At 32.3% G+C, this 25,957-nt stretch overlaps 2 protein-coding genes across 11 annotated transcripts in view; one reads left to right on the top strand and one right to left on the bottom strand.

Annotated features, from left to right (window-relative positions):
• LOC129794827 (atypical protein kinase C) overlaps positions 1-25,957 on the bottom strand; it is a 105,064-nt gene that overhangs the window by 43,495 nt on the left and 35,612 nt on the right. For 4 of the 10 annotated variants that reach the window (XM_055835700.1, XM_055835699.1, XM_055835698.1 and 1 more), the window contains exon 2: positions 24,616-25,042. The exons of the other annotated variants lie outside the window; for them this stretch is intronic. In XM_055835700.1, coding sequence (XP_055691675.1) covers positions 24,616-25,042 — 427 coding nt within the window. The remainder of the gene's footprint in view (positions 1-24,615; positions 25,043-25,957) is intronic. 10 annotated transcript variants of the gene reach the window in all.
• Positions 2,959-6,943, top strand: LOC129794829 (nose resistant to fluoxetine protein 6-like). Its single transcript, XM_055835713.1, has 8 exons — positions 2,959-3,224; positions 3,303-3,723; positions 4,175-4,732; positions 5,756-5,815; positions 5,886-5,957; positions 6,032-6,139; positions 6,211-6,658; positions 6,725-6,943. Exons 1-8 carry the CDS (start codon positions 3,008-3,010, stop codon positions 6,860-6,862), a joined length of 2,022 nt encoding a protein of 673 aa, XP_055691688.1. The 5' UTR covers positions 2,959-3,007; the 3' UTR covers positions 6,863-6,943.

Below are 25,957 nucleotides of genomic sequence, written 5' to 3'. Positions count from 1 at the left end.
TTGAGATTAGATTAGATAGCTGAGAATGTTCTCACAGTGCGACCACACAACACATTGATTCTTCTTCGTGATAATTCAAAAGAAATTTCTCTTCATTTAGACACTTTTAAATATTATTTTTCATTTAAATTAGTTTTGATTCTTAGAATTTTTCTATTTTTAATGAAAAATCTTTGAAGTTCTTGAGTTCTTTGTGGGCTTTAGATCAATTAATAATTTAATTTCTTTGATTTTAAATGTCATATGATGACCTTTTCATCATTTGAAGTAAGAACTTAAACAAGTTAAAATAATTCAGAAAAGGTCTGAATTAGAAGAAGATTTAACACAAAACATAAAATAAAAGCCACGCCCCCAGTTATCTTAATTCACATTGTTTTTAGAGTGCAATGCATTTCAATTCCGTTTGATTACAAAACCGAAAAAAGAGGTAATTTAGCTGAAGTGATATTGAAATAACGTTCGGACCAGAGAGCATTAAAAAAAAAGAAATAGAAAATTTTACATGAAGCATATGCTTCATTGGGCCATTAAAATAAAAATAAGAGAAACAAAAATCTTTTTTTTCTCTTAAATTCCTCATTTTATTAACGCATATATTACTTTTAAAGCTTTTAAATAAAGTTTTACATGAAGCATATGCTTCATTGGGCCATTAAAATAAAAATAAGAGAAACAAAAATCTTTTTTTTTCTTAAATTCCTCATTTTATTAACGCATATATTACTTTTAAAGCTTTTAAACAAAGTCTTACATGAAGCATATGCATCATTGGGCCCATTGGGCCATTCAAAGGAAGAAAAGAGGAATAAAAATACTTTTTTTTGCTAAATTCCTCACATTTTACGCATAAATTACTTTCGAACAAAGGAAAAAAAAACATTCAGAGCAAAACCTTATTCAATAAACATTGTAAAAGTTTGTAAAACACGTGATTCTCCTTTTCCTGACACCACCGTATGACTAGCAAATGAGTGTTGCAATCAAATAAGTTTATCTCCGTAAAGTACTTCTTATCCCACACTTTGTGTTTGAGAGGAACTCTGCAATTCACATTTGCAATCACTCAAATCGTCACTTTGCGCTCAGAGCATCATGAATGAATCCTTCTCTCCCCCACTTCAAGCACATAGAGGCAGTTTATGTGGCAGAATTATCTCACAACGAAATAAGAGATGATTCGTCATGGAATTGATTGTTGAATGTTTTAAGCAAAAGGAGATGTGGAAGTTTGTCATTTTCATCTTATAGTTTATCCCTCCCACCTCCCCTTAAAGTTTCATCTTCTGTGTATATTTGTGGCCTTCCTCTCTGTCCCCTCATTCACTGAAATTCAATGAGTAATTTTCATTTCTCCATACTTTCCTCCTTGCACCATCATCCTCAAACCTAAGAATGGGGCAGAAGAGAGTCCTCCTTCATTAAGATTCTAATCAAATTTCCAACCACGTCTTCCTCTTCTCGACGTTCTATTGCTGCACACACACACACATACACATATTAGTCTGTGAGTGAGAGATTTCCAATCCAAAAGGATATATCCCACCATCCGGAGTATCTCGATTGAATCGAATGCTAATGGATGATGAAGCAGATCACATAATTTGACTACCGGGATCCCACTCAAAGCAACACCCCACACACACCACTCCAATCAAGAAGGAGCCTCTTGTGGCAATTTCCGAAAAGACATTTCAATTAAAAAGGACAATTGTGGAGATTTTTGATTTGAATTTGAAAATTGAGCAATAATAGAGTGAAAGAGAGCGGCTTCAAATCGATTCTCAGCACCCTCTCCTCCTTATTATTGCCACCAAAATGATTTTAATTATGTTGTTCCAATGAAAATCGTCTCATTGTTCTTCCCCACATTGCTTCGGTACCCCATCTGTGTTTATTGTTCAAACTCTCAAACAAGGATTAAAGATAAAGGATGGTTGTGCAAAGGAAATTCGATAATGAAGCCTTAAGGAAATGAATTTTAGCAAGTAATTAATTTGTCTGTAATAATACCTATAATTTTGTATTATGTATTAATATAAAGGTAGAAGAAAAAGGTATATAATTATGGGGATAGGTAGATGGGGTGGTGTGGATCAACTTGTATTAAAATTATTTCTGTATTCTTCATAGAATATAAAAAAATATGGCCGCTGAAAAGAAAAATATATTTTTGGCAGGATCTACCGGTCAAGCAAAAAGATTTCAAAACGAAGATTTTAAAATGTTCTTCTTCTTCTTCTGCACTTTAAATTGTACGGCTGTTGGATTCCTTCCGGATCCATATAGCCTTTTAAAATGTTATAAATCACTTTAAGCATCTGAATAAACGTTAAAATGTTTTAATCAGTAGAAAAGAAATGTCAAACGTTAGAAAAAAACGTCAAATATTATAGAAGAAGCTGTCAAACGTTAAAAAGAACGTCAAATAGATTAGAAATAACACAACAAAAGTTAGGAAATACAGGTAACAAATACATTTTAAACGTTTCAAAAAGTATATCAAAGATATATTTCCTTAAGATTAAAGTCCCAAATATATGTATGTACATAAACTCCTTTTCAAGTTAAATTATCCTCTAATTTCCTGAAAATTTTATATTTCTCGTAACAAATTTTTGTTTCTTTTTCAAACTTCTTTTAAAATAAAATTCTGAATATTAGAAGGAATAAATCATTCAGTGTTCGATAAATTGATTTGTTTCCACATCAATACCTTTTTGTTTGTTTTAATATTTTAATTGCATTTTTCCGCATGAAATATGCATTTTTATTTTGAACTTTCAATCGGAGATTATTCTTTACCTTTTTTTTGTACACCTCACTCACAATGAATTGAGCAATTAATGTAAATTCCTTTCAAAAGTTCTCCCACAAAAGGTTGTGAATAATTTATCACTGAACTGACTCTGACTGAGAGGTTGGTGAATTAATTGCAAGTTCAATTTGATCAGTTTATCGGCGGGAAAGCAATTGTGAAGAGCTGTATGTGAGCAAAACGTTGAGAATGCGGCGAGATCTCTTCTTGTTTATTGTAACTTTTTGGTTAATTTCTTGTACACCATTGACCGCCAATGGTGCACCAGAGAACAATGTGAGGCACATGCCCATCCTTTTGGGTATCCTTGGTGAAAGTTTTGCCACAAATATCAGTACGGAATGTCGCCAAGATGCCCAAATAGCGCACAAAAGTTTAATTAAACGAGAAATTTGGGCACTTAAGAGTAAGTTTTTCGATATTTCTTTCGAATTCTATTTTCCAAATGGAATTGATTTTCTTTTAAAAACTAAATTCCTTTTAGTGTTGGACTCAAGTGGGGACATTGAGACAAATTTTATTTGGCAAAACAACTACTGGTTGGGATCTCGGGAATTTTGTGATGAAATAAACAACCCTGTGCCAGTTTACATTGAAAAACGTACAAAAGAAAGTCTCAAACTTGCTAATGATCTTCCCCCATTTCCCTTTGAGTATCGCCTCCTGTACGGCGATATAACGTCTCAGCATCAAATTCAATATGAAAGAATCATTTCAACGGTCCTCCATTTGGGTTTGTGTCTACCAAAATCCTGCTCAAATGATGATGTTCTCACTATGACGCAAAACTACTTCAATGAACACAAAGTTAGTCCATTTTTCGACATTAATGTGCAATTTAATCACGTGAAGAATTTAAAATTCAACTGGGACGTCTTCAATGATTGGATTTTTAAGGTTACTGGGTAAGAAAGTTAATGCATTTAAGTCAAGTATATTACACGGGAATTTAATTTAAATTACGCGATGTGTAAAAAATAGTTAGAAAAGTGACAGTTTCCTACAAAACGTAATAAATTGTTGTGCAATTTGACAAATTGTCTTTTCACCCGGCTGGCAAATATTGTACGGATTTCCTATGCATATTTTAAGATAAATTCGTTAGTATTTTATCAACCACTGATACAAATTCTTAAATTAATTCTAAATCGATTTTTTATTATTAAAACAAGTATTCAAACACGTAAAAAGAACGAAATAAGTACCCATGATAGGTCAGCCGGGTAAGAATTTACTACACCTGTCAGTATTTTTTACACATCGCGTAAAAAAACAATTTTTGGGTATTTTTCTCGGACACAAATGCATTAAAATATTCAGCATTACTCGCTAATTTTACAAAATGATCGTTTTCAGAGTAATTATTCTTGGACTTATTGCCCTTCATGTTCTCGGCGCAAGAAAAAATATCGGAAATTGCCCGAAAATTCTTCACTACTGTCGTCATTTCTCCATAAAGGACAACTACAGAGGACTTGTATCATCCACAGAGGATCCCAAAATAGTTTACTCCCTAAACTTCTTCCGTGTTCTCTGTAGCACGTGGGTTACACTAAACCACGTCTACCTCTTCAGTTACATTATTGTCGAGTCAATACCACTAAATGGAATGAGAACAAAAACATTCTACATAAGATCAATTTATCGTTCAGCTCTAATGCTAGATGTTTTCTTCCTAATGTCTGGATTTGTTTTGATCTACAATTTCCTAAAGAATCACGACCTTTGCGAGAAGATTCGAAGGAATTCTTTGAGGGAAAATGCAAAGTTATTCTGTAAACACATCCTCAATCGCTACTTACGCTTCATGCCCACCCTCATAGCGACACTCATTCTATCCAGGATTACGCATCTTATCTTTGACTCCATCTTCTATCGAGACATGGATCATAATTATTCGTTTAGGTGTAAATGGTAAGGAATATTGCAAAACTAAATTTTCATTTACCTAAAGATTTTCACAAAGTTACATAAAACTACATCAAACCACGCCCCTATTCGTTATTTTTACATACAATGCATGAAACATATGCTTTTATGCTTGACTCAATGATTTTTAAATGACTTCGTAAGAAAGAATTTTTTTTATTGCTTTCAAAGATTTTGAGGTAAAAAATCACCGTTTGAAGCATTAAAGCATACGCTTTTTTGCAATTTAAATGACAATCAAGCACGTATTTTTGCAAATCTTCAAGAAAAGTAATCAGTTAACCTTAATTAGTCCTTTTCTATCATATTCTTCTTTGGTAATTTGCAAAAACCGAACTTCCTTGTACATTGTTGTTATTGAAATTACACAAAACATATGCTTCAGTGTTTCGAATATAATCATTTTCTTCGTAAGTCAATCATCAACAAAATCTTCTTTATTTACTGTTTTATACTCTTTTTTGAAGGTAATATCACGCCATCTACTTGCACCTTTTAGTAATTTAAATTGCACGAAACATATGCTTCTGTGTTTCGAATAATCATTTTCTCAAGTCCGTTATCAAAAAAATCTTCATTATTTACTGCTTTATACTTCTTTTTGAAGGAAAAATCCCGCCACCCTTTCGCAACCTTTTTGTAATTTAAATTGCACGAAACATATGCTTCAGTGTTTCGAATAATCATTTTCAGACTTTAAATAAATTTAAAAAAAAAGGTGATCTCTTAAAGAAACTAAATAACATAGAATAGTCTTCAGATCATGATTTTCTTATTTCTTTTTTCCGCCACTTTACAGATCATAGATTGCAGCATTGAAGCATATGCTTAAGACCTTATTAATTAGGAAGTCTTAGTAGAAAATTGATTATTTGTTTATTTTGTTCTTGAATGCGTATTGACTTAACTTTCTCTCTACAAGATTTTCTTTGCTTTGTGCATTTTTCGCATGACATACACACCGCATGAAATGAATAAACTCCTTTAACAAACAAAACTTTATTTTAGGTGGATGTGGAATATTTTTTTCATACAGAATTTTCTGCGATTCTCCGAAATGGCTGCAGTGTAAGTTAGAACTATCTTTTATTCTCATTTTTATTCTTTTCTGTGAAGAATTTCTTAAATAATTTTTCAGGTGGACATGGTCGTTAGCTTCTGATTTACAATGCTTTATTATTTTTCAATTACTCCTCTTTGTCTTTATCAAGTAGGTACTTAATTATTTCTCATGAGGAAGAGTCGAACAAAACTAACTTTTTGTTTATTTAATATTTATTCTAGATATCCAAAACAAACAAAGTATTTATTTGTTGTTTTGGTCTCAGCTTGTACGTACATTTCCTACAAAAGTGTTTATGATACAATCTATGCTGAATATTTTGAATTTTCGTAAGTTTTTCTACATTTCTTTTATTTTAAAATGAAATTTTCTTTATCCTTCAATTTGTTCCTTATTTTAGATTTCTAGCCATGATCTATATTGTGGATGGATTCTATATGAAAGCTTATTACAGAATGCTACCGTATGCATGTGGAATTCTCACGGGATACATTTGCTATCAAACAATTGGAAAGGAAGTTGTGATATCGAGCAAAATTCGAAAACTCTTTTGGACAACAACTTTCATAGCTTTCGGAATAATTGTCTTTTACAGCGAAAGCTACATTCCCAATTTCACATTTCCATTCCTTTTCACCTTTGGACGGATGGGCTATACCCTATTGGCAGGAGTTTTAATCCTTTTTGGCCAATGGGGCTATTGCAATTGGGTTAATCAAATTGGAAAGATGCCGTTCGTTGTAAAAATATCCAAACTCTCCTTTTCGCAGTATATGCTTCATCCAATTGTTATCTACATCATTTTAGGATCACACAATGATGTTATCTTCGCTTCCTACATTTTAGTGGTGAGTTTTCTCTATTAGTTTCTTTTTCTCAAGAAAAATCTAATTTTCCTTTTTACTTTTTTTTAGATTTCCTTCTGCATCGCTACAACTATCTTTACATATTACATCTCTGTGATTTTTTATGTTTTAATTGAATCACCATTTAATCGTTTATTCGATGATATTATGCAAATGAAGGGAAAGAAAAAGAAAACAAACGATTAGTCTATTATTATCACGTTAATAGCAAAGCTTTACATGAATTGTTCAATTAATAAACGTCAATAAATGAGCTTTTTATTGAATTAATTGCATAGTTTTATGGAAATTTTCATTTAAAAGGTGTAATTCATTTTATTTTTTACAATTCTCATGACATCAATGGAAAATACAAATTAGACGAGAAATGTTTATTTAAGAATTATCTATATAATGCAGTTCATATAAGAGGAATTTTTGTATTTAAAGTCTCTTCTTGAAAAATTACGCAAAGTATAGAAGCATTAAAAAATGTCAAATACAATTGGTGGCAGCGGTGGGATCTTATACCACTTTAAAAAATTAATTAATTAAAAGAATGTTTATTTAAGAATTATTTAATATAATTCTATTCATCTGAAAGGAATTTTTGAATTTAAAGTCTCTTCTTGAAAAATTACGCAAAGTAACGAAGCTTTAAGAGAATGTTAAATACAATTGGTGGCAGCGGTGGGATCTTATACTAGGTACTTAAAAAAATAAATTGAATTAATTATAGAAAGGTTTTTTTTATGAATTATCCGTATAAGTCTGTTCGTCTAAAAGAATTTTTTGTATTTAAAGTCTTTTGTTGAAAAATTACGTAAAGTAACGAAGCTTTAAGAAAATGTCAAGTACAATTGGTGGCAGCGGTGGGATCTTATACATATTTTTTTAAGCCAGATACACCCAGAAGTTTTTTTTTGTGAAATTTAAGTTTAAAATTGCATAAAAATCAATTCTGAACGACAATTCTTTAAATTTACAGCTAAAAGAATTTAAAAACCTTCCTTAAACTGAATTTGAAAAAAAAAATTAAGAAATTTACAATAGAATTTTACTTTTGCCTTTACTTTTCTGTGTGAATTTCAAAAATGTCAATTCACCTGCAACACTTCATTGCGAAAGTGTAAATGAGTTTCCGAAGCATTCGTGTTCGACATACACAGCATAACATCAATGAAGTGTAAGAAATTGTTATATTGAGAAGACATAAATTCAATTTAAACCTTCATAAGGTATCTCACACCTTACCCCGTGAAGTTGTGCGAAATAAATTTTGCTGTTAAAATTATACATAAAGATGTTCGTTGAATAATGAAATTATATCGATATATTCTCTTTTGCTTTTCAATTCATACTATTCATAAACTTCCTCTTTAAAATAAAAAAGTAAGTATATGCCCAGAAAAATTGTGACACTGAATCTTGATATTGGGGATCTCAGGGATGAGGAGGAAATTGAGCTTCCCACAGGCTTAAGGGGAGAAGAAGAAGAAAGAAAAAGCAAAAGAAGCTGAGACGCTGATTTTTTTCTCCATCTTACCCCCAATTCTTTGAAGTGACAATCCATTGGGGTAGAAAATGTTTGAGCAGATAGATAAAAAAAAGAGGGATGAAAAAAGAATTTGAGTGAAATATCCCAGTGTTTTTGACAGGTTTCCCCTGTGCGTGTACGTCTACACAGCCTAGTCTCTCATTCCTTACGCATTTCCCATTAATATTTCAATGTAGAACGACACACAGGGAACTACACACATCTTGCTCCAAAATAATGGGAGATTAGTTGTAGGGGGGGGGGGGGTTGGCTGACATCCCACCCCCTCCCCCACCCCTTGAAGGCATCCATCAATAAAAAATGCATTAGCTACGAGTTGTCTGGTAATTGATCTTTGATGAGACTCCCGCCAAAAGACACGATAATATCATTAAAGACGAGAATCACTTGTGACTTGGCTTTTCCTCGCTCAATCACTCCCTTTAAGCACTCAACATTTCGTCCCGCTACTACTGCTTTTTTTTACCCCAACACCCCCCCCCCTCCTCCCCCACCATCCCCCTCCCAAACTATACACAACAGCATGTCCAACTCAATTTAAGTGCCACTCTCGCAGCACACGTCTTCCTTAAGGAGGATGATTTTCGAAAGAAGAAGCCAAATATCCTGGATGTGGTCACTTGAGTGGAGCAATGCTATTTAATATAAAAACATTTTTGATGCTCTTACAAAAATATTGGATGGGAGATTAATCGATTTAGTTGAGAAGCTTAAAGGAGAAGGTACCTCTACAATTGGTGGCAGCGGTGGGATCTTATGCTTTTTTTTTTATAAATAAATAACGTTTTGGAAATTACAACATTTCGACGGATATGGAATTATTAAGAGCAACAAACAAAATGTATCGATCATGATGCATCATGAAGATAAAGAAAGTACAAATATCTAAAGGAAATTGAGAGTACAATTGGTGACAGCGGTGGGATATTATGACAATTTATAAATAAACTTTCAAAACACGTTTGTAAAATTAAAACGTTTCTTTGTGTACAAAATTATTAGGAAAAATGTCATTACTGATCATTTTAGAAATATCCTTACAACTCTCTTATCATAAAGGAGGGCATGCATTTTGAGGTTAAGACAATCATTTTAATTTATCAATCAAACAATTCACGGACTTTTTAGATAATCATAAAATATTCAAAGGAAAGTATTTTTGGCGATAGAAAAACTTGAGTAAGATTTTTTGTAAATAAAAAGCATAAATTGCGTCACTTTTGAGAATTACTATATGAAGCAAATGCATTAGTGCTTCAAGAAGTTTGCACTTTAAATTGAAAGCTAAAAGAAACCGGATGTTTAACCGAATTAAAAGATCTGGATAGCTTCTAACGTTCATAAAAATTGAAAGAGATGATTAATTGAAGCATTTTAGCATATGTTCTATCTATCTAAGCATAAATTGAGTCACTTTTGAAAATTACTGCAAGAAGCAAATGCATTTATGCTTCAAGTATTTTGCACTCTTATTCATTTATTGAAAATTAAAAGAAACCGGATGTTTAACCGAATTAAAGGATCTGGATGGCTTCTAATCGCCATAAAAATTGAAAGAGATCATTGATTGAAGCATTTGAGCATATGCTCTATCTATCAAAAGTACTGGATTCAGTTCGGGAATGAAATTTAGACTGGCAGTGAATACAGCATTATTAATATTGCTCCATATAATATTCCATAGCAACAATCACATGTATGATAAGGAAATAATAAGCAATAAAATGTGAAGTTGTGGTGCTAAGGTTACTGAGGGTAGTTACCAAAGATATTTTCAACTACCATTTTCTCACTAAATAAATCTCTAAAATATCGGTTTGAAAGAATTCTAACCGCTTATTACGTTAAAGTTCATGATTTTACGGAGAAAAAGGAAAACCAAACAAGGAAATATGATTCCACTGACTTTTCCTTTTTGACTTTCCTTTCACATCGTATTTGTGAAAACTATTTTTAAACAAAAATATCCACCCACCCACATATTCCTGGCTCATGTCGTGTGAAATGACTTAATTCTCATTTCTCTGATTGTAGAAATGTGGGTATTAAGTGATATTTACCGTGTTCTTTTGCATGAATTTTGCCAATTTAATTTTTCACCTGTCTTCCACCAGCATGCTGGGTGGGGGTGGTGGCTTTTCCGCGACCATGGAATGACAACATGTTGGAGAAAACATCCTTAAAAAAAAAAGGAGAGCCAACGTCGTCGTGCAAAATGCCAAAATAAGCGGGAGAAATTGCTCTATGTGTAGGGGCTATGTCATGGAAAATCGGATAATCTGACTAGCACAGTACAAAATTACACGGTCCTGAAAATCTACCCCCCACCCCTCCGCGCGCCTGCTCCTGTTTGGCTCCTTTACGGGGGGTTTATATGCAGAAAACAGCCAGACAAGAGGATGTGTGTGGGCGATTATTCATGGAAAATTGTGAGACTTGTCCAACTTGACTTCCTCGTTTTCTCTCTCTTTTTTTGTCAAATGCACCCTTCTAATGTGAGAGGCAGGCATATATAGCTCAGCGGGGAGATGGAAAATATTGTGTGTATGTATGCATTTTGGGGCCAAATATTCACCACCATGAGCTGAACAAATTGCCTAGATTTATATGTGTCTACGATGAAATTGCCCCAAAAGTGCAATTGTCGTGTATTCTTCGCCAGATAGTTTTTCATTGGGGATGGTTCATGGGAAATATTGCTCAAACGCTTGGATTTGCATTTCCATTTTATTCCTCCCACTCTCACGAAAAACCTGTGCGACCATTTTCACACTTTTGTGCAATATTTCATGCTCTAAAATGCAATGGAATATTTGAAAATTTGCATTCTTATTCACTTTTGCAATTCCATAATTTCACCCCCTCCCCCCTCCTCTCATTTTCAATATGTTCTGTATCCTACTCATGTTCCAAAATGTGAGAGATTAAATGAAAAAGAAAAACTGTTATCTGTGCACTATTTTTTTTCGTTTGAAGTAATTTTTCCTATTCAAAGGGGGCTAATCATTTTGGGGCTCTTGGCACGTGACCACTTTTAGTTATAATTAGCTGCAAAAGATTAGAAAAAACTATTGAAAGATGTAAAGACCACGCCTACAATGAATTTTGATTCATTTCAGGCATAAAGCATATGCTCGTCTGCTTCTATGGATGATTTCTGTTAATTTTTATGTTCTTACTGAAATTACACTTTCTTAAAGGACTAAATGGGTCCCAAAATAAATCGATCGAGCGACAATGGTCTGCTGAACTTTTGACTGCCCGATGTGCTGCAAAGCTGCAATTCATCCCACTCGTTCACCAAAAACATTCAAATCCAAACACACAAAATGTCCAATCACTAACTTATAATCGGTAGAAGAGTTTTTCTATCGTGATGCTAATCCTCGTTCTACTCAATGAAGCACTTAAGCATATGTTGCATGTAAATTTACGGAAAAATAAATTTAAATGAGGGGCGTGGTTTATGAGTTTTCAAACCCAAATTAATGTCTTACAACCATCAAAATTTCTTGAAGGCCTGATGAATGTAACTTCAATCCTCGAAACGTTAAAGAATAAATTCTATTTTCATGTTAAAAAATCCACAAAGACAAATTTATTTCCCTCACCAAAGGCATAATTTTTTAAAGAAATTTCATGAATAAACTCCTATTTTATTTTTAAAAAAAAATTCCTTAATAATGTGAAATGTCAAACTTTTCATTGTCGAAGCATTATTTTCCACACAAAAAGAAGAAAATTGGAGAAAAATCACACAGCGTATGCACAAAATCAGCAAAATCTTTAAACATTTTTTATTAAATAAGAATCACCCACAAAACCCCCTTTTTCTCCTGGAAAATCATGCAACGGGTGATCTTCTCGCACCTAAACCCCCCAAAGTTAGGTTGTAGTGTCAGCAGTGAAGCGAAAGAATCCTCCGTGAGCACGAATTGGTTGAAAAACAAGCATTTTGTGTGTGTGCGGGGGTAGAGGAAAGTCAATATGTGACTCAGGGATAAATTCATCGTGCCGGTGGATTCGATGTTCATCCCACAAAGATGGAAAATCCACCAGAGCTGGGATTTCCGTATTGCTTCCCATTTATATATGTAGGTATGTATGGATGTAGGAGGAATTTGAGAAAATGTGAAAATTGGTACGGGAAATATCGAGGTTGAAGGGGGTTCAGTATCGATTTAGGGTGGGAAATTGCGGTGTGTTTGTCACCTCAATCGCATTCTGTGTGTTACGTACATATTAGGTGCAAGGTGGAGAGTTTTTTTCCCCCCTCAAAGAATAGCTTTTCACAAAGGAATTTATTCATTTTCAAAGCTCTCGTAATCCCATTATTGGAAGATTAAAACGCCCACGTATGGGAAATTCTTCAACGAAAAAAAAATCATGAAAATTTTCGTTTTATCAGAGAAAAAAGTGTAAAAATTCTGATAAAAAATACCTAAATCATGTCCACAATGCATATGTGTATTATGCATGAAGCATATGCATTATAGTTTCTCGTTGACCAAAAGAAAAACGAAATTAACTGATAAATGGAATATAATGAAATTAAGTATTTCAATTAAAGGATCAGAAACTGAAGAAATAAGTTCAATAAAAGCAAAGATGCATAAGCTTCGTGCAAAAAATTACGTCAGTATACCAGCTTTATTACGGAAAAAATTAACCTAAAATCAAGAAAGGAAAGAGAGGATTCGGCAGCACAAGAAAATTCGTTTTTCAGCGAGAAAATTAAACTAATCATTTCCCAAACTTTTCGCTTCACTCAGAGGCTTTTCCAGGGACTGAAGAAAAAATTTATTGAGAAAAATCATATCTCCCCCTTCTTGAATTCTATACGATAGTTTCTTTTTAACCTAAAATCATTCAAATTCCATATTAAAGAAGCTTTTATAGGGATAATTTTCACACAAGCTTTTGCATAATATTCTTATGCTTCTGATGCATAGAACCCATAAAGCATATGCCTTAAAGCTTCAATTGAAATAATTCAAATTGTTGAAATAGTTCGTTTGATAGTTCTATAAAATATCATTAAATAGGTAGTTGAAAAAATCAAGCTCCGAAGCATATGCTTCATGTGATAAATCTTCACAAATCTTTCACAGAAGCATCTTATTTAAGACAAGGATTTTATTAGTTTAATTTCTAATTGCTTTTGCTTGTTTCTATGCAATTTTCTCTGTTAGAATTGATTGTACCTTCAAATAATATTAAGAGAGTCTCAAAATGAATTAACTCCTTTAATTTAATTACAAAAGACTTTATTTTCTTGTACTTTTTTTTGAAAAATAGAACAATTTTATAATTTTTTTAAGTGACAATTAATCAAAAAAACTATTACGAAAAAAAACTTTGTTTTAGTTGGAAAAAGTTGTTTAAAAAATATTTTAATTAAGCTAAAAGCAATCCATTATCGTGTAAAATCCACGAAAAAAGAATTACCAAAAAAATGCAATTTATTGCCACAGAAAAATGAATATTTCGGACAATGAAAAAATACGCACGCATAACAATTTTCATTTCATGATGAAAGTAGCATTGGGTTTTGATGGGGAATTTCAAGTGAAAATCATTGGAGAGGAAGAAAAGCTCACACGGGAGCCACACAAAAGCTCCTTTGTTGCTCAATTGTTTCTCCCTCCAGCCTCTTTGCTTTCCCCGCCTGTGCCCCAACAAAAACTTTTGGCACGGAGGTGAAAATGAAAATTATCTTTCCACCAGATTTACGCGTCACTTTTCACACCACTGACTTCCGATTTTCCTCATTTTCCTATCAAACCACCACCAAACGGCACCATATTTGGGGGAGAGGGGGAAGGAGGCTAATTCCCACCAACCCACGAATTGGGCTAGCCCTTTCAAAATTACCCCAAATTGGTTGGAAAAGAAAATTTCCTTAAAGCATTTTTCACAAAAAAAAAATTAAACTATTTCCCCATTTATCACGAAATCGATTTGAACTTTCTTCTCCATTTCTTTTCCACATTGGCAGAGGATGCAAAGTGAAAAATTATGAAAAATTGCCTCTCTGCAAGTCTTTTGCGCGACCTATTACCATTCTCTCTTGCATTTCTTCTCATAGAGCATATGCAGATTGCAAAAAGAACTTTCTCACCATTTCCTGAGAAATTAAGCATGAGAACATAAATTTTCTCCACAATTTCAAGAAGAATTTTCACTTTTTCTTTCTCAAAATATTCCTACTTTAAATTCTTTATGAAAAAAATCACGTAAAAGGGAGAAATTAAGTGAAAATCCGCATCTTTCAGCACACTTTAAAAGGGGGGAAAAGTAAACAAAATGCCCACCATGAAGATCTTATATCCGAAGGGATTTTTCAACACGGCCTGAGGGAGCCCTATATTTGTAAAGGATTTTTGCTATTTGCGAAATATTTTCGAAAAGTTTTTCAATTAAAAATTCAAATATTTACCTTCGCACAATCCAAATCTCCCATGACGCGCAGGGGTTTAGGGGGAATGTTGGATCAAATATCATTGGATTTTTCGGGGCGACAACACCAAAAATGGGGTTGGTAAGCCCCAAAAACCCCCAAAAATCTGATGAGCTAGTTCAACAAAAATTACAATGATTTTCTGTGTGAAACTCACCTGAAAAGAGAAGAAAAGGAAAAGGGGTGTGGTTAGTTAAAATGCCAATTGTTAGAACAATTTTTTCTTTAATATTAAAGAAATTAAAACAGATTTTTGTACAAAAATATAAAAATTTTAATTTCTTTTTTCAGTGTAAACTGAAAATAAATGTAATCAGTGATAAATCTAAATAAATCCCTGAGGATTTTGTTCAAAACTTTCATTTTCACATTAATTTAATAAAAATCAGATTTGCAAAACATGCGATTTGACAGATCAATTATAAGCTTACAATGTCCAGCTGTAAGATTGAAATTTGACAAGAAATTGTATTGGTGATTGATTCATTCTGTTAAATTAATCAATCACTGATGTAATTGGATTTTCTGTAGTATATTTGAGTCATCCATTAAATTTTTTGTTATTTTAAATAATTCATTCAGTTAAAAATTTCAATTATTTTCAATTTCTTTTTTTTTTTCATTGATTCATTCTGTTTAATCTATGAATCACTGATTAACTTTGGTTTATTTTGTCAGATTTATTGTGCTACAATTCTTCATGATTTATATAACTTCAGTTCACTCAAACTAATTAATTCTATGATATAGAATAGAATAGAATATGATAACTGATTTATTTCGTTGAATTTATCAATCACTGATTGAGTTTTATTTTTTTTTTAACTGATTGATTCTGTTATATTTTTCATGATCTGATTAAATTTTATTCATTTGATTTAATGATTCTACTAAATTAATTAATCATTTAAAAATTTTGGTTCTTTTGACTGATTTATTCAACTTGAATTATTAAAAAATTCTCTTTTTTTGGACCTATTCTGCGACAAAGAAATCTTTAAAATTTCATAATTTTGTTCTGAAATTTTAACAATTTCAAGGATTTCTTCGACCGCAGAAGACGACCCTTTGTTTGAGAAATCTATGCAATTTTCCTCTCTATATACACTATAATTGGCCCTCCGTTGAGGAAATCAAAAGAAAATTGACACAACCACTTAGCTTTTGTCCGCTTTGTCTTCTTATTTGAACATTCGCCCCTCTTTGCTGTTAATTGGTGTCATGTGTGATGAGCTAAAGAGGGATGTCTGCCAATCTCAACAAACAATTCCCCGAACTTTGGGGGCTAGAAAGTCGTAGCCTGACCACAGCTACGTGACCAAAGAGTCTGTTCTACGTACAACGAATCCCTCCTCTCTTTTGAGGAATTTGTGTGCAACTAAAGCGACAATTGAAGGCATATTGACTCAATATGACCAATTCTGAGGCACTTTTTGGAGGAAAAAAAAGACAAATTCCCATCAGATTTACATTCAATTTCCTAGAAGGAAGAAAATTCGGAACTCAATTCCGTTTTTTTTTTTTTTTTTTTTTTCATCTAACGAATTTAATGGAGAGACGCGTTGCCATAAAATACGATCAACAACGGATACGATGGAATAAAATTTTGAATACGGTCGCATTTAATTCTAAACAATTCATAAAAGTGGACGGAATGCCGTAAAAAAAGTATCACACCATCAATAAAATTCATCATTTTGTATTCATAAATGGCGAAGATTACATTTGTGAAAGCACACGGACATACCGCGAGTCCTTTCTTTTGCCAACATTCTGTTTATTGAGGGATGGAGATAATGCTCCGCGCCTCGGAGAAAAGCAATTTCTGATGACTTTTTCAGAGCTAATTTCGGAAGTTTGAGGAAGGATATTAAATTTTCATTCAGCAAAGAAGAATCATTTTGATGAATTTTGGTTCTGAAAGATGGTGAGCTTCGGAAGTTCGTATCGTTACGGTGAAAAGTATAAAGTTATATTATCTGTGGGATTGTTTTAAATTGAAATATTTATGAGCTTGATTCTTATTTTTATTTCTTGACTTTCAAATACTATGGGCTATGAAGGAACAAACGTTAACCCTTACAAATCTGGCATTTCTTTCAAATTTGTTTTCAGTTTTAATAGCTTCTTATTCCTCAGATGTGTGATAGTCAATTTAAAACATCTGGGTGAAATTTCACCCTCAAAAAATCAAGAAAATAAAAACTAAAGTTAATTAGTGATTAAAAACTTTAGCAGAATAAATCAGTCATAAGAACAAAAGTTAATCAATGATTAAAAACTTTAGCAGAATAAATCAGTCAAAAAAAACTAAAGTTAATTAGTTATTAAAAACTTTAGCAGAATAATTCAGTCAAAAGAAGAAAAGTTAATCAATGATTAAAGAAACTAATTATCAGAATAAATCAGTCATAAGAACAAAAGTTAATCAATGATTGAATTTAGCAGAAAAATTCAGTCAAAAGAACAAAAGTTATTGAATGTTAGAGAAATATCTCAAAATAAATAAGTGAAATAGATGATTTTTTCACTTTTGTGAAATGATAACCATTTGAAGTTTATTATTCACAGAACATTTCAGTAGAATGAATCTTACAAAAAGCATTAAAGTTAAACAGTGATTCAAAAATATAATACTTGGTGTTGGCCACGAAGTGGAACACCAACTAATTTATTTAATCAGCCCGTGTTTTAAAAAAAAATCATTGGTAAAAGTAACTTAAGATAGTTTATGAAATACAAGCTACTTATTTTCTTATATTTTTCCAGAAATATTTTTATGGGTGTTAATTTTTCAATTAGGTACTTCCTCAACATATATTTTACGCAAAAGAAAATTTAATTTTTTTTACTACAAAACACGAAAGGAAAGAAAGAAAATAATAATTAAATTGAAAGAAAAATCACATTTTGGTTTTAATTTAACTTCATTCGATAATTTTTCGAACAAAAATATTCAACAAATTCACTGAAAACTTTACAATTTAACATTTCCCTCAACATCTCCCCTTTAACTTCCGCTCCATTTTCCCCTGAAAGCACCAATCTTCCTTGAAAATTCCAATGGAAATCACCCCCATACACGCCCTCGATCCCAATAATGAGATTTTCCCCATTGTATTGTTTTCCCTTCTAACACCCATATATACATATGTATAGGAGGAGCACCATAGCACATGAGACTTCCTTGTCAGTGGAGAGACACCAGCGAGCTTCAAAGTGCTTTTTATTCGTTTTATTTTTATTTTGATACCCCATAAAAATGTGAAGAACAAAAAAAGGAGTGAGGGCGGAAGGTAACGCACACGTAAAAATGTTGATGACTTTCACACGCGACGTGGAATAAATTCACTGACAGTTTACCTTCCTCCTTTTCACTTCCAGAATGTATCAGAATTTACAACAACAACAAAAAATCGAGAAAAGTAGTGAAAGGGGTGTTGAGAAAGGAAATGGTTGGTTAATCTAATTGTTTGTGAGTTGTTAGAGAAGAGGAAGTGAAAATGAGTGAAAAATAAATGTTGTAACATATGGCAGCATTTTATAATGATTTTTTCTTGAAATTGAGACATGACAGCTGTCACATTTTTCATAACATTATTTCTTGATTCATTTTAAAAGGATTTACAAAAATATAATTTAGTTATTTTTTGTTAAAAAAAAAGGATTTTTATAAATTAAATGACAGATTAGTGACAGATGTCAGATTTGACAATTCCTTGACTCCGCCATTGAAATATAAATCTTAATGTAGGCCATATAAACACTCCTATAGGCAAAAAAGAAGCAACATATTTTTTTTTTAATTTTAATTTAAATTCAATACATTTGAACTGTTTTGCTTCATAATTGAGAAGTGACAGCTGTCAAATGTCATAAATCTAACCCTCATTCTAACTTTTGGTTTTATAATTCAAAGAAATCTTTCGTGATTCTTTGCGTGAGAAAGCCCTTCCTAAAAGTCATAAAAGACATCTATCATACAACTGGCAATGTCAAAAATATGTAAAGAAAAACTAAAAACATATTTTTGACATTGACAGTTGCATGATAGATATCAAATTTCAAAATCTACAGACTTTAGTCAAAAACTGAATACTTCAAATGGCTTTTTTATCAATCAAATATCCTGAAAAACAATTTTTTTAGTTTTCTTTTTCTTTTGACATTGACAGTTGCATAATAGATGTCAAATTTCAAAATCAACAGACTCTAGTTATAAACTAACTTCTCCAAATGGCTTTTTATTCAATCAAATACGCTTAAAAACAAATCTTTGGGCTATTTTTTGATGAACTAGTTTTTTTTTTTCAATTTACCAGTCACATCTATCAATTTGACAATTATCTGACAGCTGTCAAAATTGACAAACTTATTTATTTGAATTATAACCGTCGAGCTAAAATATTCCTAATCAATTAAACTTTATCACAAATTAACCATAAACAAATCATTTCTTCTTCTTCTCCATAATTAAATCATTTCTTTTAAAACTTTTAAGTTCCTCAACGACTTTCCTTTACCTGAAAACTTTTGTCAGTTTTCATTTCTTGACACAATAAAACCACAAAATATCATTTCTTCACGAAAAGAAAAGAGAAATGTAATGAATCCTGTCAAAATCAAAGAAAAATTTCACCAACTTTTCCATCTATGCTATGATTCTATGTAGTGAAAGAGAGTATAAATTGCATTGGAATGATTTTTCATTTCCCAGAGAGTTAGAAGAGAGAGAGAAAACTCGATGAAAAGTTCCATGGAAGAGTTTGTTGGGGGAGATGAAGTTCCCGTGGGGATAACCAATGGAATGGTGTATGGCATATAAAATATTGAAAATGTATCTTATGAATATTCTCCCCGGGGCACCATGGGTGTGTACCTCCCGCGGGGAAGAAGATGTCAACATTCGGGCATGGGGACTTTTACGGGGGGGGGGGGGGGCGAGAGGGGAGAGGAGGTGGGTGGTCGTAAGGGAGGCAAAAAGCAGAATAGAATTGACATGAAAGGCAAATGGAGCGAATAGTGAAGAAAAGAGGAAAAAGGCAATGGCAAGGAAAATTGTCGCATGTGTCAATCTCTTCAATGGACCATCATTGAGCACAAGAAAAATCTTCTTCCAGGAATGAACAAAATTTTTGCTTTAGAAAATCAACTTTTCGTATTTTTGAGGCAGAAAATATTGGATCAATTGATTATGCCCAAAATGAATGAAAATCTTCAAAAGAAAATGAAAATTAAATACATTTTTTGCATTTTGACTGGGGAATTAAGGATTTTGACCAGAACATTTCCATATAAGAAAGTTTCCCAAATTCCTTTGTATATAATTTTAATAAACTTTCAATTAATTGAGTGGAAAATTGTTTGGAAAAGTTGGAAAATATTTGTGTGACATCAAATAAAAAGCACTTTAGCACTCTATCAATAGCATGGCTCATAAATTCGAAACATGCTTTTGGTTTTTACACAAATTAAAAGTTTTTCTTTTAAAAAAAAGTTGAGTTTCAAAGAAGAATTAATTCATCAAAGAAATGGAGTATTGACTGAATTGAACACTTTATAAGTAAGTTTTTATCATTCTTTTTTTTTTGCTTAAGAGATGGTTTGGTTTTTGACCGTTAAAATGCATAAACCACGCCTCAATATTGCAGCTTATTTCTGTACGTAAAGCATATGCTTCATGGATAATATTCATAATTGTTTTAATCCATATTTGAATAGAAAAGTTTTAGAATTTTATTAAGTAGGGGAATTTTAAGAGTTTCAGTTCAAAATTGCCATTACATATAAATTATCATGTAAGCACTGGAGCATATGCTTCATAGGCAAAAAAGCAAAATGAGTGAAATAAGTAAATAATTTATGCATTTATGAAGATTTTTCTAAAGTTTTCCTAACTATTCTGAAATGAAATGAAAAAAATCCTAATAGATCCTAGAAAAATATTTCCTTGAAATTCCTCCTAAAGACCCTCAAAGTGAATAAACTCCTTATTTTCAATAGAAGATATTTCAAATCCACCTAAAGCTTTTATTGGGGAAAAGAATTCTTCTTGAAAGCTGTCTTTCCTTGAAAATACATTACGGATAAGCTTTCTTCAGCAGAAAATCATATTAAAATGGATTTTAAAGTTAAATTTTATTCGAAATATGATCCTTTCAAACATAAAGACATTTTGAAAAGCTTTCCCATCCCAGCATTGATGTAAGTAATCCAAAAATAGCTTTTCATTCCCTTGAAAATGAAATATATTTTACATAAAAGAGACATTTTCATTAATAAATTCCAAACTATTAAAAATAAATTTAATTTCGCTGTAATTGACATTTATAATTTCCTTGTCAGAATAAAAATTCTGACAACATTACTGAATAAATCATTGGAAATCGTGATGAATTTAATTAATAAAAAAAATAAAAGGAGGAAAAAATCCAAATAGAATGTTGAGCCCAAAGGAAAAAGTGCAAATATTATTCATCAAACAAAACTCCGTGTCCCATAAATTAAATGCAGAACCCTTTCGTGATGGTTAATCGTAATGAAAAAAAAAGAACTCCAATCTAATTTGTTTCACACTTTTACATAAAAAAAAAGGGAACGTTTTTTTTGTTGTTTCATTCCTTCTTTGGGCCCCCCAAATGCATAAATTACCTTTGAGTCGTATAAATTATATTTAGCTATACGTTCCGTTCATATTCCGGGAAAAATACATATATAGGTATTGTCCACCTTAACCTCAAAATGCCTTTTCTTGTGTGCTGGATAATATGCATACGTTGGCATTTTCAAGGTATTTGTCATCAATCTCTCGCCATTCTTGACACCATGACCACCCTTGTGCGTGAAACACGAATAGTGGAGTGAGATGGGAACAGGGGCGTAGTTAGAAATCTACCCAAAGGGGTGATTAACTTACTAAACCATTCAACGGCTTTTTTATTCGAATTAACAGTTAATTGACAAGTTTGACAATTTATTTGAGTGATTTTAAACATTTTGTTCCGTCCTTTCTAACGTTTTTCTTGTCTTTTAAAACGTCTAAAGTTTCTTTTTTTAACGTTTAATATTTCTTTGCGAACGCTTAATGTTTTCTTTATGAAGTTTGAAATATTTTTAATAGTTTGACGTTTCTTTTTAAATTATTAATGTTACTTTTTAAAAGGCATGAACTGTACACGTTTGATTTCTTTTTAAACGTTTGACGTTTATTTTCTGATGTTTAAAGCAATTTTTTTTAAACGTTTGATGCTTCTTTTCTAATATTTATTATTTATTTCTAACGATTGAAATATTTTTTGTCATTTGACGTTTACTTCCTAAAGTTTAAATTGAACGTTTGACGTCTCTTATTGTTTTTGGCAAACTTGGAAATATTTTTTTTTCTCGTTTGACGTTTATTTTTCTAACGATTGAAGTTTATTTTATGACATTAAACGTGTCCTGTTTAACAATTAACGTTTCCACTTTTATGTTCAACGTTTGAAGTTTCTTCAGTAATTCCTGACATTTCATTACTAACAATTAATGTTTCTTCTCTTGCGTTTGACGTTTTAAAGTGCTTGACGTTTTTTATCGAACATTTGCATTTTTTCTAACATTTAAAGTTTCTTTTCTAACGATTAAATTTTCTTTACAAAATAATGAAGTTTCTTTTTTAACCGTTTGAGTTTATTTTATCGTGTTTGACGTTTCTAGTCTAACGATCAAAATTTCTTTTTACGACGATTGACGTTTTTTTTCTAACGCCAGACATTTCTATTCGAAGAAGTTTCCTCTCTAACATTTGACGTTTTAAAATTTTTAATATCTCTTTTTTTGACATTTATTTTCTGACATTTGAAGCTTTTTTTTAAAATGATGAACGATTCTTTTCTAACGTTCAATGTTTCTTTCCTAACGTTTAAAGTACCTTTTGTCGTTTGAATTTTTTTTAACGTCTTAACATTTCATTTCTTATTGAATCACTACAAACTTTTTTAACGTTTTCTATTTCTTTTCTGTTAAATGATAGTTCTTTTCTTACGCTTGACGTTTTTTAACGTTTCAAAATTCTCTTTTAAAAATATTTCAATCTATTATTTAAACTTAAAATAATTTTTCTTCACCTTTAAGTAATAACCTAGAACTTCTAGGCAAATAACATTTCTTTAATACCTTCCCTGGCTACGCCACTGAAAAGTAAAGTGGAACAACCGTTCAATTCGTGCTGGAAATGCACTTGAAGTAGTTAAGCATTTGAATAAAAAAAGAGAACTCCTCACAGGCGTGATGGACACTGTGAGAGTCTTGGAAAAATATTCCTTGGAGCATTGGAAATTTGCATTTTTAACATTCTTCAATTTTCTTCTGTGCTAACCCTCCCCTTCAATGCACATTTTTGTTGGCAGCGAATTGACAGAAGAAAAGCATTTGTCATGCAAATTTTCCCACCCTGGCTCTCTTCTCTCGCAATCATCTTGCAAAAGAGAAGTCCTCCCGACAAAGACATGACAACAATATCATTCTGTAACTCATCGTTACAACTTTAATGGGCATCCACAGTTGCGTTTTTCTTTGAATTTCTTATGGATCTTTTTGAATTTATTTTATAAATAAAGTAATAAAATGAAAACATCTCAATATATTTTACATCAGAGGAATATTGTGTCTAAACTTTTGCCAGCTGTATGGCAAATATTTGATAACGTACACATAACAATCTTGGCACTTGGCAAATATTTACAGGGAAATCCATTAAAGTGTTGACATTATTCAATGTGGTTAGTGTTTGATGTACCAAAAGAACATTGGAAATTAAACTACAGTTGTAGGAAAAAATATTAGATCACTTTCCAGGGGTACCTGAGAGCCTAATGCAGCGCCGATGCAGAAGTCACGATTTATGAAAATTGCGTATTAACCATATTAACGGCTGTTGCATTTGAATTCGTAGCTTTGACAATTCGTTTGACATTTCTTTCTCAATGTTTGACATTTAAAAAAAAAAATACATTTCTGCTCTAAAATTTGACAGTAGTTTTAAGCGTTTGACGTTTCTTTCCTAACGTTTAAAATATATATTCAAATAGTATTTTAAAAAAATGTTGTAAAATACTTCACTTCAAAAATTGACGTTTATCATTTCCGTAGCATTTGACGTTTTTCTGTAACATTTGACATTTCCTCATCAATTGACTTCCCTTTCCGAACGTTTGACAGTTATAATATTGTCATATGTTAGAAATGTCAAATGTTAGAAAAGGAACTTCAGATATTTAAGAAAAAACAAATGTTAGATAATAAATGTCAAACGTTTGAGAGAAACATCAAATTTCGGAACAAAATTGACAAATGATTCAAAAATAACGTTAAATAGGTACTAATGGCGAATTTTAGAAATGTCAAATATTGGAATTTCAAAAGATACATTAAAAATTAATGCTTAAAATATATACCGTTAGACAAAAAAAAATGTCATGCATTGAAGAAATTTCAAATATTTAAAATAAACGTTAAATTTTTACCTAAAATTTGACGTTGAGAAATTAAAGACTTACAAGTTGCTGAACTATTTCCAATCGGTTAGAAGTCATACGAAAATATGCATAACTATGCTTTTTGGCTGAAGTTTGGCCTCCGTCAAATTGACATTTATTATTTTTTTAATTTGACTTTCTAACATTTAACATTTCTTTCTCAAAATTTGACATTTGACATTTCTTTCTTTAAATTTGACTTTCTTTCATATTTTGACGTTTCTTTCTTATCGTTTGATACACTTTTTAACATTTGAAGTTCTTTTTTCTAACGTTTGACATTCCTATTTATCATTTATTTTTTTTCACAGTTTGACAAAAAAACCATTTGAAATTACCCCAAAAAATCAACAAAATTGTGTTGAAATCTTCAGATTTTTAGATCTTGAGAGGAACATCTCTCAAAGTCAGGTGTTCTTTCCTTTACCTGTAGCATAGGCTGGCTCCACTTCATCTTCCGAGAGCAAATGCGGCGGCGGCGGCGGTGGCACAATGGGGATCTGCACAGGAATTGGCAGAGGCATTCGCTCGTAGTGGAGGCACTCGAGATAATTGACACCACCGGCAATGACACTACCCGTGCCACTCATACCCGGACTCGATCCACTTCCGCTCCCACTACCATGGGCACTGCTGTGCCCGTGCACCGAAGCAGCCCCCGCGCTCCCGGGGCGCGAACTATGCAACGATGTGGACGTTGCCGTGGTCATATAGTGATGCGTATGGGGGTGCGGATGGGGCACATCGTAGTCCCCCGTGTCACGCAACGAGGCGCCCCGTGTGAGGGTATTGTTGGCGGAAGAAATTGAGGAGACCGTGGCACCTCGACACAGAATATCCGACAGTTGGTTCGCCTGCAGAAAATTCCATGACAGAGGATGCCCTCGCGTGACGGACACATGGCAATTTCCTCCCGAGACACCTGAACCCAAAGCCCCCAGGACGCCAGTCAAAGACTCCACTCTCGTGGTTAATGGCAAACCCCAAACCACCTTCTACGGGCCATGATAAATGAGTATGACTGGAGTGTTGGCATCGTTGAATGCTCGTGCTCTCATCATATTTATTTAATGTTTCATCTTCTTCTTCTTCTTTTTTTTTCTTTTATGAAAATTTATTATACAATGAAATCTAAGAAAAAAAAACGGATTCACCATCCAATTCACACAAAACTTTTCAAAGAAAAACAAAGATTCGCTCACACGAAATGATTTCCAAGAGAGGAAAAGAGACAGACTACAATGTTATGAATTTATGTGACAATGTATTACAACATATTTCATGCTAAATGAACATCCCTCTTCTCTGCCAAGGGACGAAAAGAACTACACAATGCAAGGAAAAATACGTATTTCCGCACAAAAAGATACCAATTTTCATTAATGAAATAGAAAAAAATCAAAATGGCGTCTCAACGCTAGCTTTTCTGTGAGCTTTTTTCTAGCGCACGACATAACGATATAGAGAAATGATTTTTTGCTTTGTGAGTGGAGTCTTTCGCCCTCGGGGGAGCTCGGTGTCTCAGTTTGAAACGGTACAAGTAAGGGGTGTTTATCTGGTGAATACTTGAAATATATTTAAGCGAATAGTTCTAATCTTCTTGAAAAATTATCCGAATATTTACAAAATTTTGATCTTCTGAAAGAAAAATCAGAATTTTGATAAAAAGTTTGAAACTTTTTAACGAATAATTGGAAGCTTCTAAACAAATAATTCGAATCTTAACGAATAATTCTAATCTTGACGAATAATCTGAAACTTCTTGACAA

Source organism: Lutzomyia longipalpis, chromosome 4, assembly GCF_024334085.1.
Source record: "Lutzomyia longipalpis isolate SR_M1_2022 chromosome 4, ASM2433408v1".
Taxonomy (NCBI): Eukaryota; Metazoa; Arthropoda; class Insecta; order Diptera; family Psychodidae; genus Lutzomyia; species Lutzomyia longipalpis.
This window is presented reverse-complemented; position numbering and strand designations above follow the sequence as displayed.